This window comes from Pogona vitticeps, chromosome 2, assembly GCF_051106095.1.
Source record: "Pogona vitticeps strain Pit_001003342236 chromosome 2, PviZW2.1, whole genome shotgun sequence".
NCBI lineage: Eukaryota > Metazoa > Chordata > Lepidosauria > Squamata > Agamidae > Pogona > Pogona vitticeps.
The window spans coordinates 128,377,229-128,393,594 of record NC_135784.1 but is presented as its reverse complement, the minus strand read 5'-3'; the positions used below and the strand labels follow the sequence as shown (position 1 = coordinate 128,393,594).

At 42.5% G+C, this 16,366-nt stretch overlaps 1 protein-coding gene across 2 annotated transcripts in view; it reads left to right on the top strand.

Moving 5' to 3' along the window:
- COX10 (cytochrome c oxidase assembly factor heme A:farnesyltransferase COX10) overlaps positions 1-3,391 on the top strand; it is a 132,937-nt gene extending 129,546 nt beyond the window's left edge. For both annotated transcript variants that reach the window (XM_072990414.2, XM_072990413.2), the window contains one exon: positions 2,794-3,391. In XM_072990414.2, coding sequence (XP_072846515.2) covers positions 2,794-3,076 — 283 coding nt within the window. In that variant the 3' untranslated portion in view covers positions 3,077-3,391. The remainder of the gene's footprint in view (positions 1-2,793) is intronic.
- The last annotated feature ends 12,975 nt before the right edge of the window (positions 3,392-16,366 follow it).

Here is a 16,366-nt window from a genome sequence, read left to right as displayed (position 1 = left end):
TTGACCTGGGAAACCCTTTGGGGGACCTGGGACTGGGGAGGAAGCTTTAATATCAGAAAATTGCTGCTGCCAGTCTTGTTGCCAGGCCTTTTCAGATCTAGTTTTACAAGGCTATATTCATTCAGTCATTTCATTTCATTTATATAGATGTATCAACATATAGAGCTGTCTCGATAGCTCAGTGGTTTAAGTAACTGGTTGGGAGTTGAGTTCCCCTTGGGCAAACTGATAATCCCAGGATGCCTCCCGCGGAAGGCGGAGGAAGGAAATGGTAAATCACTTCTGAATACTCTCTACCTTTAAAAACCCTGGAAAGGGTCACCATAAGTCTGAATTTACTTGACAACACATGGTTATTATTATTAGCATATGAATACTAGATTGTTTTAAGGAGACACTTGACATTTAATGTTTTTTAAATGCTTTATACACTACTTCAACATATGATTGTAATGTTATTAGTTAAATTAGATTCAATCTATTTCTTTTTACCCCAGTGTCTCTTTCCATCATCACAACATTTTCAACTATACAAAAGTATCAGAATACATTTTGGCATATTGATATGTTTAGTCCTGTGGTATTACAGCAGCAACTAGGACATTCTAGCCAAATAATTTAGAGATCTTAACATCTCTCTGCCCATCACAACTGTGCCTTCTTTAGTTAAGTGTAGGCAGGTGGTATGTTTTTGCTAGATTGTCTGTTGCATCAGATGATGGAAATATTATTCTTTAGTCAATGATAAGGTTGAGTTAAACTTCATCTTATTTTCCGGGTTGATCATGGAGCTGCTTCAGCAACATAACTGCCAGTAGTGTTTATCCAAAGGCAAATGGGCGCAGCTGGATTTACTCTCATTTTGCAGCTCTAATCTCCCTCATCTGGACTACAGTGGAGTAATTTGTTTTAGCGTCTTTCTAGCTAAAAAGGGCTGGCTTCTTACCATACCAAGATTGGGTGGGGGGCAGTTTCACTAATGGCTAAACTTAGGCTTCAAAATTCAGCAACTTCTTATATAAACTTAACTGCTTAATTTGTTTCCAAGACAGAGACAAGAAGCTGATGCTTCTCTTCCTTCCCTCCCCTGATGTGTCACTCAGCTTCCAGAATCTGGAAATAATTTTAGAATTCCTTCATATTATTCATGGAAGAAGAATTACCAAAATTGTGCTTTAAGCAAAACAGCATTCTTGGGTTGCCAAGGCAGTAAACAATGGCTTTAGGAAATGCAGTAAGACTTCCACATCTGTTTTGGAGTTGATACTTTAACCATTCTCTGTTTATTTTACATGCCTGGCTGGCAGTACATTTGGTTTCATGTACTGTCATACATACAGTACATGAAACCAAAACCCAAGACAATGAAAGAGGTAGCAAGGTTGTTTAGAGCTCCAGCTATAAGCCTCACTTTCTCTGCTTAGATTTTAACATGAATCACCTTTCGCTTTTGTTTGAGCTTGTGAATGATAACACAGTTGAGCAAATATGCTATTACTACAAAACTTTTCACATCCACCCAAGGCAACCATGAGTGGAAAATAACTTCATTGTTATGCTCTTGGGTTTGGAGTCATTTTGGAAACATGGCTGAGGTTGAGATGGGATAGTACCCCAATTGTCCCACATGGCCAACCTTTGCTAATTGTGCATCTTTTGGATCTCTTCCTGTAGCATAAATATTTAGGGGAAACAGTAGCTCCTGTTACTCTTTTTGAATGCCAAGGCATATGGAATATATACAGTTGAATAGGGAAGTGCATAGTAATACTGATGGGAGACATTCATCCTTGTGTTACACCTATACTGAATATCCATTACTTTTTTCAATTGTATGTAAGACAGTTTCTTTCCCTGTGCATAGAAAGTGCTGTGCCGTGCCAGTGTTAACCAGTTTTGCTTATGTTCATATACTTTCCATTTAGCATCGCAAACATAAAAGAGTGGAATAGAAAAACCAAGGCAGGAGATGCATCTAAGCATTGTCTACTGCAAGTGGAAAAGTGGGTTTCTTCTAGAAGTGATTAAGGGTTTGATTGTACTTCCATTAAATAACTATGTGAATAAATGAATATATACTCCTACAGTGTAGGATTAAAAATGATGAGTTGAGAAGCTGAAATATGTGTCTTCTTTGGGGCCCTGTCCCAAGGCAGGCGACATCCATTTATGAGCTCTGGATGAAGCTGTAGGTTCTGGTCACCTGGAAAAATGACTTTTTTTCCAGTAAGTACAAGACTGTGGCTATTTCAAATGCAAGACAAATTGTAAATGAGGGGTGGGATTACAATGTGTTTGTGCAAATTGGAGTAGAAGCAAAGATATTTGGACAAGAAGTGCAAGAATGCAATGGTCATCCCACATATACTTTTTTCTGTTCTGGGCTTTCTGAAAATAGTGTGGGCATTTTTTTAAAAAAAAATTCTGAAATGGGCTTCTACAAGCATGATAATATAAAAAGGACAAATAAAATAAAAGGTGAAATGTGTAGTCCTTTTCCATCCAGTTTTGCAATCTTTATGGCAAAAGAACCTGACAGTTAGCAACTCGCGTGTCTAAACTCTAGATATTTGCAGTTTATATGAAGAACCAGGCAAACAGTTTCTTGCAGCTGCATCTGGTACACCTATCCCTGCCTTGGGACCAACTAGATTAATTAATGAGCTCTTTGCACCTTCAGGTGATTTACTGGATATACAAAATCCAAGAGAAGAAATCTCAGCCAAGTTTATCCAAATGTCTGATGGTTGTTGTAGGCACTCTAATAATGCCTTGATTTCTCTTCTTTTGCAGGAGCCTTGCTGCTGGGAGGGATTCTCTACTCCTGGCAGTTCCCCCATTTCAATGCTCTAAGCTGGGGCCTTCGCGAAGATTACTCCCGAGGTGGCTATTGCATGATGTCTGTCACTCACCCAGCAATGTGCAGACGGGTAGCTCTGCGTCATTGCTTTGCCTTAATTGGACTTTCCTCATTGGCTCCCATCATGGATGTCACCACATGGACTTTCCCTGTAATTTCTTTTCCAGTCAACTTGTATATTTCCTACCTGGGCTATCGTTTCTACAGAGACGCTGACCGTGGCAGCTCCCGGAAATTGTTTTTTTGCAGTCTCTGGCACTTGCCCGTGCTCCTCACACTCATGCTGTTATGCAAGAAACCTTCATTTGAAAAGGACGATAAAAAGGAATCTGTGACTTGAAAGCACATCTCGTTGAAAAAGCAATCTAGTTTTTTTTTAATAACTATGGCTTCAGGAAGCTCCCATTCAGAATTGTGTATTTCAGCTATGGAGTTGGGGGAAGGTTTACATTTATATGTTCAAAGAAAATATTTTAGGTCTGGTGAACGCATAGTATGATTGCTTCCAATTAAATGATTTCCATTGGGGCACATGTGACTCTTCAGTTTGATTGCTGTGGTGTGAGATTCTTGCAATGGATTGGATCGAGTTTTAGGTAAGTATAACTGGGCTAGTGGAAGCAGAATTCACCATCCTCTCATCCTAATTATCAGAAAACCAGGTTGAGACATCTCCTGTAATACAGGGTTGTTCCATGCACAGAAGGCAGGTTCTGGCTCCAACCTACTGAACAAACAAATCTCTAAGAATATATGATATTCCTTGTTAGTTTCCAGAGTGAATAAAGAGCGCCTGTCAGATTTTTCATCATTACCATCGCATGGCTACACTTGTCTAAACTGGGCCAGGAAGGTAAACTAACAATACTGTATATAAAAGATAGTTTCCATAGTTCTGAGAGTACATTTCCCTTTCATTGCTGTCTGAATATCAGTATTTGGAACTGGAAAAACTAAGTAGGAAGTGGTATTCTCCAAAGCTGTGATTCTTAGACTTTGATTTTCCAGTGGAGTTGACATATTAGTGCCATCATCTTTCATCATAGGCCATGCTAGTTAGGATTATGGGAATTGTAATCCAACTATATTTGGAGGTCCAACGTTAGGAACCATTGTTGTAAGGGTGGTTCATTGTATTACATCTGAGGATGCCTGATTTCCACCACTAGCCACAACGTCATGTTAGTAAAAGGGCTGGACCCTCCCACTGAGGGTCAGGAGGTTGCTTATAAGTCACCAGCAGCCATTCCTTGGGGATTTCTTTATGAAAGTGTTTCTCTACTGGCAACAACTTATGCCAGGGGTAGGCAATTAATTTCTATAGGGGAGCCACATCAAAAATCTGAACTGTGTTTGGGAACCAAACCAACTTTACTTAAAAATAAAATGAAACAGTGATGTTATGATTGTTGTTATTTTAAACTTGTTAATCTTCACAAATACTAAAGAGGTTTTTTGCAATATGTTAAAGATAAGCAACTGATCAACTTTAGACAAAAAGCTATAAATGGTTTTGATGTTCAAAACTGTCCGCAGGCCGGACAGGAGCAGCTCGTGGACCATATGTGGCCCTCGGGCTGCACTTTGCGCAAGTCTGACTTATGCTGACCTGCAGATACAGTTAAATGATTTAATATGAACAATGCTATTGATACTACATCTGGAACATCATGTGGCTTGATCCCTCTGCTTTTTGTTTGTTTTGAAAGGAGAAATTTAAAAGAGCAGTGTGCTTGTTCTACAATAGCCTGTCCTGTGCAGTTACGTATAGGAAACCTCCACTGCCTTGTGGCTATCTCCACTTATGGAAAGGGCTTCAGGAGATAACCTCAAGGAAAGTTGAATGTCCCATTCATTTCAGAAAGTGGTAAAGGCGTGAGAGGTATAAGCAGAGCCATTGTCTATTTTTAAGGCTTGAGGCCAGCCCATAATTGCAAATGTATGTAAACAACGTTGTATGGCATGGTTAGAGGTCTCACCACAAAGACAGGTAGCCCAGATGTATCCTGAATCAATAGTTAGATGAACATAAGAAAGAAGAGCAAGGATAAGAACATGAGTGATGTCCATTTACCAAAGCTGGTTGGCATCCATTCCTCATGAGTTAACAGCATCAAAAGGAAGGGAAATGGGAGACATGGAACAAGAAGAGCAGGAGGAAATAATGTCTTGAGCTTGAGAAAGCAGAATAGAAAGTTGCTGATGGAATTGTTTAGCACTCTGATGAAAAAAGGAATGGCTGTCAATAGGATTGTAAAAGAGGGGGCATGGAAAACAGAGTCTACACGATGATTTCCCTATGAGATATCATCTTGAAATCCAGTATGAGATTGGGTGTGAGCTGCAAAAAAAAAAAAAAAAGGTGAGCAAGGAGGTTTTTTAAAGTCAAAAACAGGGAAAATAAGGAAAAGTCAAGAGCAGGAGAAAGATAGGCATGTGACAGATGAGTGAGAAGATTAAATACATATTGAGTGTCTGCAATGAGATTTAAAAGTTGATCCTGAAACATTTGAAAGGCAAGGATGACAGCTGCCAGTTCTGAACGTTGAGAAGAGGTTTGAAGTAAAACAGGTTTTCCAGGTTCTGGAAGGTTTCTGAAAGGTAATCACACTTCTGGTGGGCGCATCATAGGTAAAAACAGAGCATCAGGGAGAGGAGTAGCAGAGAAAAGAGGAAAAGCGAAAGGGTACTTGCTGAATGAATGTTAAGTGAGGGTCTTTAAGGAGGATTAAAACATATATCACCAATATAGTCTGCAAAAGCAATTTGACAAGTTAGTGATGCGGACATTAAATGATCTTGGTCAGCTTTGGAAATAGGTAAGTAACAACACAGAAGATCCCAACCTGTGAGTTGTTTGGCACGATGGCGCCCTTTGATTACAAGGCCTGTAATTGCATTTAAACATTTCCGGGAGGAACTGGAAGACAGGAGAGCCTGACGTGCTCTGGTCCATGGGGTCATGAAGATTCAGACATGACTTAATGACTAAACAACAACAAACATTTCGGGGAGGAGTGTTAGATAAATAAAGTAATTCTGCTACAGAAATGGCCTTGTCAGACTTTGGGCTACACAGCAATCCAGAAGGCAGTTGGGGAGTGTTCAAGATAACCAGCTGCAAGGGATCAAAAGAAGGAATGCAGTTGACCATGGTACGTCTCAAGGCTACATTAATTTGATGTATGCATGTTTCATAGCCGTGATGATGGGTATGGAGTCAGCAGGAGACGGATGTCCCCGAAGTGTATTAAACAAAGGTTGCAATTTGTCCAAAATGGACGAGCCTTAATTTAAGTGCCCAAGGAACTGTTGCAACTGCACTGTCAATTGAGATGGAGTTTTTAGTTCTGGTAAGAATGGAGAAGATGTAGCTTGCACAAGTTTGTGCCCTAGATAAAGAAACAGAGATGTGGTTTATCTTTTCTGGAGCTATGTGAAGGCCTTTTTTCTCTAAGCAGTTAGCTAGAGAATCATAGACAGTAGTGGGGAGGGATTGCCCCACCACCAAAATGTCATGCATGTAATGATGTACAAGCAATTCAGGGTATTCCAAGCGATATTGCTGTAGGGCTAAATCCACAAAATGTTGACATAAAGTCGGGGAATTCAATGTTCCCTGAGGCAAGACTTTGCACTGATATCTTTGAGTAGGATGGGAATTGTTGTACACAGAGATCGTAAAGGCAATTTTCCCTGTCTTATGGTGTTAAAGGAATAGTGAAGAAACAGTCCTTCAGATCTGCTATCATTAACTGATAGTGCTGACGTATCAAATTTGGATTAGGTAGGCTGCATTGTAAAGGGACCATTGGCTGAATGTGTTTGTTAACTTCCTGAAAGTCATGTAGCAAACACCACTTCCCAGATTTGTTTTTGATGGTGAAAATGGGGGTATTCCACAGATTGGTGGAATACGCTATATGCCATTGATCTAATTGCTCCTTAACTAAGGCCTCCACTGCATGGAGCTTTTCTTTAGACAATGGCCATTGATCAACCCATACAGGTGGTCCAGGGAGCCATGTTAATGGCAAGGCTGTGTCAGATTGCTTATTATAAATTTGTCTGCAATTTTGCATCAACCTTTTTTTAGGAGATCCCAACCCCAGATGGAAAAGGGAATAGGCAGAATGTAAGGAATGATTGTGATTTGTCTAGGAGAGTCATCTAGACTTTCCAGAACAATGGGTTGAAGGCTTTTCTGGGCTTGCTCATAGTCTCCAACTCCTCAAATGTCGTGCACTGGCTGGGTGGGATAGCTTTCTGGCCAGTCTTTCTTTGCAATAACGGTAATGTCAACTCCAGTATCAATCAGGCCATTATGGACAAGCGATCCCATTTTAAGAGGGGGTCGGGCCTGTGAGTGCTCAATGGTAGTTAAGGCAGCAACTCGAGTAGAACCAAAACTGCCACTATGAGGGTTGGTAGAAGGACCCATCTGTGTTAATGGAAGCAACAATAATTGAGTGATAGATTCACCTGCAGGAAGGGCCTGAGGTATATTAGACCAGGTTTGAATAATTAGGGGTCCTTCAAAATCCCTATCAATGACGCCTGGTACAACAAATAAACCCCATTCAGAGATGCTAGAGTGGGGGAGAATGAGACCCAGAGTGTCTTTGGGTATTGGTCCAAGATGTGCTGTTTTGATTTTGTAGACAACTAGAGGGAACTGATGGTTGACCTCTTTGGCTGTGATCAAATCCTGACTAGCACTTTTAACAGTAGCAGGTCAGATTTCTTGAACTGGGGTTGTATTCACTGAGGTCCCTTCACTTGACCCGGGGCTGTAAGAACACCCAACTTGGAGTTTCCCGGTGTTGGAACAGACCGGCATTGATTGGCCCAGTGATAACCTTTTTGACACCGGGGGCATTTTTGGAAGGGTGTTTATTATTTTGGGGAGTTGATCTACATTCCTGTCTGAAGTGCCTTTCTTTGCCACGGGAAAAACATTCATGATCTTGGGCGAGTCCAAGGAGGTAGCCATGGCTGTGGCCAAAATCTGTGTCTTGTCCGTTTCTGTCCCAATATTCTGACATAATTTTAGCATGGCAGCAATGTCAGTCTCTGGTTTATTGTAAATAGTCTGAAGAGCCGTTTTACAATCCACGTTAGCATTTTCAAACACCAGCTTTTTCATGAAAATATCAGCAGCCTCAGTATTCTCCACCTGCCATTCAATCGCTCTTTGCAATTTGTTAATGAAAGATATATTGTCTTCCGTATGACCCTGATGCAAATTGGCAAAAGACCCTGAAAGGGTACCTTTCGCCTGGAATTTTTAACCAGGCTGCTCTAACAATGTCAGCCACTTGTGCCAATCCCCTGGTAGTGATGGTAATCTGCTGTGCTATGGTGACAAAGAGTCCATCTCCATTTAACGTATCTGCAGACACAGCAATATTGTAAATAATTTGTAAATTATCCATGGCCAGAATGGCAGCCGTGTCTTTCCATTCCTGCATGAAAAGTACATATTGCACAGGAGAGAGCATTGCTTTAACCAAGATTTTTCAATCAGCTGGAATAAGGTTTCCATTTCCTCGTAATCCATCAACCAACGCAAGGGTAAAACAACTGTGGGGACCACTTTCAACTACACTTTTTTTCAACTCTTTAAACATGGCTGGGGAAGACTTTCATAAACACAATGTCCCTGATTGTTACGAACCACAGGACAAACAGACATAAGGGGGAGGACGGCAGCAATATCCTCCAGTTTCCTTGGGCCATAACATCAGATAACATCTGCTGTATTGCTGAACAAAGAGGGGAGGAGGGAGAGAAGAAAGAAGAAGGGGCTGTTGGAAGAGCAGCAGGAGCTGCATAGAAAGGAGGATTGTTTCTATTTTCATGGAGATCTGGTGGCTTATAGGGTGGCAAAATCTGAGGGGCTGTTGGAAGGTTAGCTAATGACTACACTAACAGAGGGTTCACTATCTTTGAAATCACGTACCAGCAAAGATGTATGGAGGACTTTAACTGGAGCAACAGGATCTTTGTGAAGTTTATTCACAATTTTATCCCAATCTGAAAGATTAAAGCTGCCTCCTTCCGGATACTAAGGACAAAAAGTACCTATTTCCTTCAGTAAATCCTCTACTGAATCAGATACATCACAGTGATCTTCTCTATGAAGCAAATAAATCAAGTCTTTCTTATGTTGTTTTTGAAGCAGTATAAGAGTGTTTCCCATTTTTAACTAATCATACTCACCAGGATCCGAAGAGGATGTGAGGACACATTTGGAGCCCTTGTCGGGCGAGGTGAGCTGCTTTGTCTCGAGCGATGTCCCTGTTTGAAGTCCCTGTTCGGGCTCCAAATGTGGGTGATCACAGAACAAAGAAAGGCTAATTACCTTAGAACAAAGGAGTTGACAATGTAGATGTCAGAACCAGCGGAGCCTACAGGCAACGCCCTGAGAACTCTTTATTGACAGCATGAGTTACATAGTCTGTTGTTAGAATTCAGATAGGATACTAGTTACTAATCATAACTAGGATTGGCTGAAATAACTCTTTGATCTTATGCTCTATCTGTAAGCGAAAGGGCAGAATAAAGGGTTACCCCACCTGCTGGCAGCTGCCACTTCCTGCCACGAGTGTATGCATGCCACTGGAACAGAATGCAGCTACAACCTTTAAGCAGAAGTTTCCCACACAAATAAAATTTTTAAGTGTACTAGCTTATCTGCGTGTGGAGTGCTATTTACATAAACACAAAAGTAAGTTGCTTTTTTTTACTCAGTTCCCTCCCCATCCAAGAGTGCAAGTCATGGTATAGTTCATGATCATAATCTGCCAAACAGGGTAGATGAAACGGTAGAGTTTAAATACAAATAAATTTCTGTGCTTACTGTTTATAATGCAATTCTCACTATGGATAAGAACCAAAAGAAAGTATTCAAGGTTACATTTAAAATAGAAGAATGTTACAAAGTAGCAATATCACAACTGCCACCAAGTGATAGAGAAAATCTACTTATTTCCTCGGACATACTCATGGCCAGAACAGATCTGTCTTTTGAAAATAAGAAAATAGAACAATGAGATCTGTTAGGATAAGGAGTTCTATATCACAAGGGCTGCTTTTGGCATATTATATTGCCTCATTTGTGACAATGAAATCTGAAATCTGTGACATAATGAAATAGTGTATACTTAATCTTATAACAAAGTAACTTTTATCCTTAAGGGTCTTTTTGAGGATCAGTATTTCAGCCTCTTCAGCCAGAATTCCTTTTAAATAAAAAAATGGGTGGGGCCAACTTTTCTTTTCACTATAAGCAAGTATGGTATTTTCAGTTTATTTGATCTGTTTTAAATCTGGAGATGTTTAAGGTCATTTGTTTCAGCATGGGAGGGTAAAGTTTTACTTTTGAAAACTCATGACTTGGAAACCCTCTGCCTAAACTATTCTAAATTTGGCACACAGCAGGAGCAGACTGTCTGCTTCATCTGTGCCAAATTTGGTGCTGATCCAAAGTCCAGTTTCAAAGTTGTAATTTTTTGTTCTTCATCGTGGACTCTGTGAATGCACACAAATGGGTAGTTGCACCTGTGCAGGGAAACCTTGGAATCTTCTAGAGCTTATAGGAAAAGAAAACAGAAACATGTTACCCCTACAGCACATGCTCCGCCCGCCTCAACCCTCAGTTCCATTTTTTCTGCCTAGCGACTAGAACCTCAGTCTAGAGCTCCATTTATTTCTGATTTTTTCCTACGTTGGTTTTTTGGACAACAGACTGTTTTGACTACGAATTCGCATATTCCTTTTAAAATTGTTACACCTCGGCTTGTTATTCTTCTGACCTTGGCTTGATTTGGACTGTTTTGACTACAATCTTCACGTTCCCACCCTTTTTTCCCCGTGGACGGTCTCCCTGGTTTAAAAAAGGACTGCTTGGACTTGGCTACATTTTCTGCTTCTAATACTTTGCCCTCCTACTGATCTCTATTCGAGACTGTGAGTTCAACTTTTTATTATTGTTTCCCACTTTATGTCCCCGTCAGGACCATTTAGACAGTGTGCCTCGTGTACGCATAAACTCCCCTTCTCTGACGGGCACGACCATTGTTTAATTTGCCTCGGGGAGGGTCATCAGCCACATTTGTGCAGGCACTTAAAAAACTTAAAGCCTGCTCTCAAAGCCAGACAAAGATTAAAGCTCTATCTTTGGGATAGAACCCTTTCAGCATCTAAGCCTGACGAAATGGACGTTGCCTGAAACCCTTCAGATACACCCCGTCCTGAGGGCTCATCCACGCCCACACCACTGGCACAGGCACCTAAGAATGGGGGGGTAAGCTTCAAAGAAATCTACCCTAAAGTTCCGAAAAAGCCGCTTACCTTGCCTTCTTCTTTGGCACAAAAAAAAGGATCCTAAGAAAAACAAATCGCAAGTTAAGGATAAACCGGCTAAGCAGGCTGCAAAGAAGGATCGGCACCAAGACATACCACCAGTCTCTGTCTCCCTCCCATCTCCTGTATTAGAGGACTCTTCACGGGACCATGACTCCCTGCCAGAGATAGCCGAACCTATTCCACCCCGACAGGCAACGGCGTCGACTTCCATGCTGAGCTGATCGCCTTCACCTAGCCAACTAGAGGACGGAGTCCATTCTAGTGTGGCTTCTGCCCGTAATAGCCCTGTTCCGATCGGGTGGGCATTGGATATGTCTCCTTCACTGTCGGTCTTGTCCAGCCAGGCTTCCCCGCCTCATAAGAAAACAGCTAAGAGGAAGCATCTGTCTGCCGAGCAAAGTCGACATTCCCGCAGGGAGGTGGTGGTCGTCCCTCGCTTCTCTTGATGTTGTTCAAAGTCATCCACCGACCAGCCCATATATGTGACTCTATACCGAAAACATTCTCGATGTCAAAGACAGGATGATGGCTACTCTTCAGATTCGTCATCTGCTTATGAGAGGAGACACAAACACAAGAAAGAATGTTATGTGTATGCCTTGACGTCGTCCTCTCCATCGGCATCCCCACCCCGTCGACGCCATCGGGACACCCTCGACATCAAAGCTCCAGTATATAAAAAATCAGAATGTCATGACATCGAGGGAAAGCACTTCCATACAGCTGTACCTGCATATAGGGACAAATATGGTGCTACCCAATTATGCCACATTACCCCCCACACACTCAAGCAAGTAGGGCTCCTCCATCTATTCCTCCTTCTGAGCAGAAGATATTTTATCACCTGTTCCATCTGACCATGAAGAGGAAGTATACTCAGAGGAACTGGAAGAGTCTCAGGTAGAAGGTACAACACCCGAGTCGGATGTGGCAACCCACATCCCTCCTCACCATTGGAGGATTTTTCATCATACACCCAAATGATGTCCAGGATGACAACATCTCTGAAACTAGAGGCTATACAACCCCCTCAACCAAAAGAGGATCTGCTTTTGGGGGACATTTTACAAGAAAGAACAGCACCACTCAGTTTGGCCTTTATTCCAGCTCTTATGGAATTGGTCAAACAGTCCTGGTCTCTTCCACCTAACTCCATCAAATTACGCGCCAGATTGAAAATCTTTACCAGACCCATGGCGAAGAAACAGAGTTTCTACTCAGCACCCAAACCCTAACTCCATCATTGTACAGTCTAACATCTCCAAATCATCTATGAGAGCAAAAGTCATACCAACTAATAGAGAAGGACGCAAGCTGGACGTCCTTGGGCAGAAACAGTATTCCTTTGCTGCCTTCTTGTTGAGAGTAGCTAACTATCAGGCAGCAATGGGGGCATACCAGAAACAGCTGTGGACGAGGGTACTCCCGGGTTTGGAAGCAGCCCCGGAAGACACTAAAGCTTTCTTCCTGAATATGTACACTGAAGCTCTTACAGTAGCTAAGCATCAGCATCTGGCTTCAAGACATGCTGCTGATGTAGCCTCTAAGTCTATGATATCATCTATAGGACTAAGGAGGCATGCATGGCTCTGTTCTTCAGGGATAACAGAAGAGGCCAAATCTCACATCGAGGGACTCCCCTTTGATGCTGCCGGGCTCTTTAATGAAAAGACCGATGACAAAATGGAGAACCTACACAAGATTAAGAAGACTGCAAAATCATATACCATTCAGCAGCAACCTAAATACCAGAAGTACATATGGCGCAAACCCTATAGCCAACAACAATATCAACCAACCTCTTCTAATCAATCTTACTGTTCTTATAGACAACAGGGTACCCCTAGGTCATCTCAAGCTTCCTCGGCTGCAATATCATTCTGCCCTCAGGCTTCATCTCAGCGCAGATCGTCCTGTCGTCCACCTGCCAAGAAAACTAAGCATTATCTTTGACTTAAACATTCCCACTCAAATTCGTCTAGCCCAATTCACTCAAAATTGGCTATCCATCACAAAAGACAAATGGGTTCTAAGCATAATCCTATTCGGCTATCAGAGTTTCTTGAAAATCCTCCCTTAGGTCACGTCTGATACACGTCATACTCACCACCATTTGAAGAAGAGGTTGCATCATTACTTTGAAAGTGCGCCATCCAAAGAGTACTACTTCAGGACATACAAGACGGCTTCTACTCTCGGTACTTCTCAGTCAAGAAAAAGGATGGCGGCATCAGACCCATTTTTGATCTGAGAAACCTAAACATGTACCTTCGTCCTCATCATTTCTGGATGGTTACACTAGAATCCATCATCCATCTTCTACATCATGGAGATTGGTTCACGGTAGTCTATCTTCAAGACGCCTACTTCCATATCTCCATTCACCAACAATATCAAAAATATCTCTGTTTTTTCTTCATAAGTTCTGCTTTTCAATTCTGTGCCCTCCCCTTCGGCCTCTCCACAGCAGCCTGCACTTCCACAAAGTGCATGGCACTTGTAGCAGCTCACCTTCGTCTAAACGGGATTTCGGTTTACCCCTATATAGATGACTGGCTGATTGTAGCCAATTCTCGCCAAAAAGCCATTCAAGACACCAAGTTTGTTCTGCATACCCTAACAAACCTAGGTCTTCAAGTAAACAAGAAAAAATCTCACCTTGTGCCCACACAAGTGATAGAATATATAGGGGCTTGGCTCGATTCCCTAAATGCAAGAATCTTCTTAACTCCAGAACGAATCCTGAAATTGCGCAGAGCAGTGCACACATTTCATTGAGGTCCAAGAGTGACAGCTCATCAAGCGCAACACCTTTTGGGGCTGATGGCTTTCACGACCGCAGCATTACCTCACACACGTTTCAAAATAAGATCTCTACGGGCTTGGTTTTTGTCACACTTCGATCCGATGACAGACAGCAAGCACAAGTGTCTTCTAGTCACGAAGGAACTGGCGAAACAACTGGAATGGTGGCCATCACTCCCACAGCTTCTCATCAGTCATCCATTCCAGCCACTGCATATCTCAGTACAGATCACCACAGATGCCAGTCTGACAGGATGGGGAGCCCATTGTGGGATTCATACCATTAATGCTCTTATGGTCCGCAAAGGAGAGTTGCCTCCACATAAACCATCTGGAAATGTGGGCGGTCATAAAGGCTTTTCGGGCGTTTGCCCCTCTGATACAGGGTCGTGGTGTCCACATAGTTACAGACAACACCACAACCATGTATTATATAAACAAACAAGGAGGCACTTGCTCAATGTCGCTTCTCTACCATGTAATATTGCTGTGGGAGTCATGCTATGACCATCATGTCTTCCCTGTAGCAGTGCATATCTCTACGGAAGAGAACGAGTTAGCCGATTGGTTGAGTCGTCTACCCAGACAGAGTCACGAATGGGAGCTAGATGCAGAGACTTACCACATGCTTTGTCAAAGATGGGGAACACCGGAGATGGACTTGTTTGCAACATCATTCAACAAAAAAATGCAACAAGTTCTGCTCTCGAGCAGGGAGGATGGATCCAACAACTACTTTATCTTTTCCCTCTGTTTCCTCTGGTTCAGAGGTCCCTTGTCAAAATTCGACAGGAGAAAGCCAATGTTATTCTAATAGCTCCCTGGTGGCCACGACAGCCGTGGTTCACCGTTCTGAGGGCTGTGGCGTCAGACTTCATATGGTTACCACCGCTTCCACATCTCCTCTGTCTAGACACAGGCCTGGTCCGTCACCCAGACATACAGTCTCTCCACCTGACAGCCTGGAGGATTCAACCTTGATTCATGAAGTTATTGACCAGGCAAGGAAGCCCTCTACTAAACTGCTTTATTCCTATAAGTGGAATAATTTCCTGCGTTTTGCTGCGTCAAGAAATTTACAACCGTTACCAGTTTCGCTTAGCATGTTGTTGTTGTAGTTACGTTACCTGTTTGACCAAAGTTTAGCTCTTTCTACACTAAAGGTTTATGTGTCGGCAAAAGTCTCCTTCCAGCCCAAGGACTGTTAAATCCTTTCTCAAAGGGGTCTTACACTTGCGACCACCTGTGAAATCGCCCTTGCCTCAATAGTCCCTGCGGTTAGTACTCTGAGCTCTACATCAGACACTAGACTCTTATCGTTTAAAACTCTATTTTTAGTGGCAATTACATCAGCTAGAAGAGCTAGTGAGCTAGCAGCACTACGCCACGACTCTCCTTATCTGCAATTCTTCCGTGACAAGGTGGTCCTCTACCTGGATACATCCTTCCTCCTTCATCTCAATCAGCCTATCTGCTTGCCTACTCTGTTTCCTAATCCATCCACCGATGTGAAACATGCTCTTCACTCCCTGGACGTTCAGAGAGCTTTAGCGTTCTACACTGCCAGGACCAAGGACTTTCATAAATCAACCCAGCTGTTTCTCTGTTTCCATGACTCACACAAGGGTTCTGCTGCAGCCTCATCAACACTGTCTATCAGCTAATGGGCAGAGACCCTCTGGATGGACTTAAGGCTCATTCCACCAGAGCCATGGTGTCGTCCACAGCGCTGTTGCGAGGGGTGGACATTCCAGATATCTGCAGAGCGGTGACCTGGTCCACTGTGTCCACCTTTATCACACATTATAGGTTGGACCTTAGTTCCAAGAAGGATGCTGCTTTTGGAAGGGTTGTTCTGACATCTATCCTGGAGTGACGGCCCTCATCGGTTAAGCGAGCTTGTCAGTCACCCATTTGTGTGCATTCACAGAGTCCACAATGAAGAAAGAGAGGTTACTTACCTGTAACCATGGTTCTTCAAGTGGTACTCTGTGAATTCATACATACCCAGCCTTCCTCCCCTCTGTCAGTCACTATTTAATTGTTGCTCTTTAGTGAGCATAGTTTGTGGTGGACAAAATAGAACTGAGGGTTGAGACGGGCGGAGCATGCGCTGTAGGGGTAACATGTCTCTGTTTTCTTTTTCTATAAGCTCTAGAAGATTCTGAGGTTTCCCTGCACAGGTACAACTGCCCGTTTGTGTTAATTCACAGAGTACCACTTGAAGAACCATGGTTATAGGTAAGTAATCTCTCTTTTGGGCTGCCCCAATTTTTAGAATTTCCTAGTAGAATGTTGATTTGCTCTCTTACAAATAACTTCACTGCACTC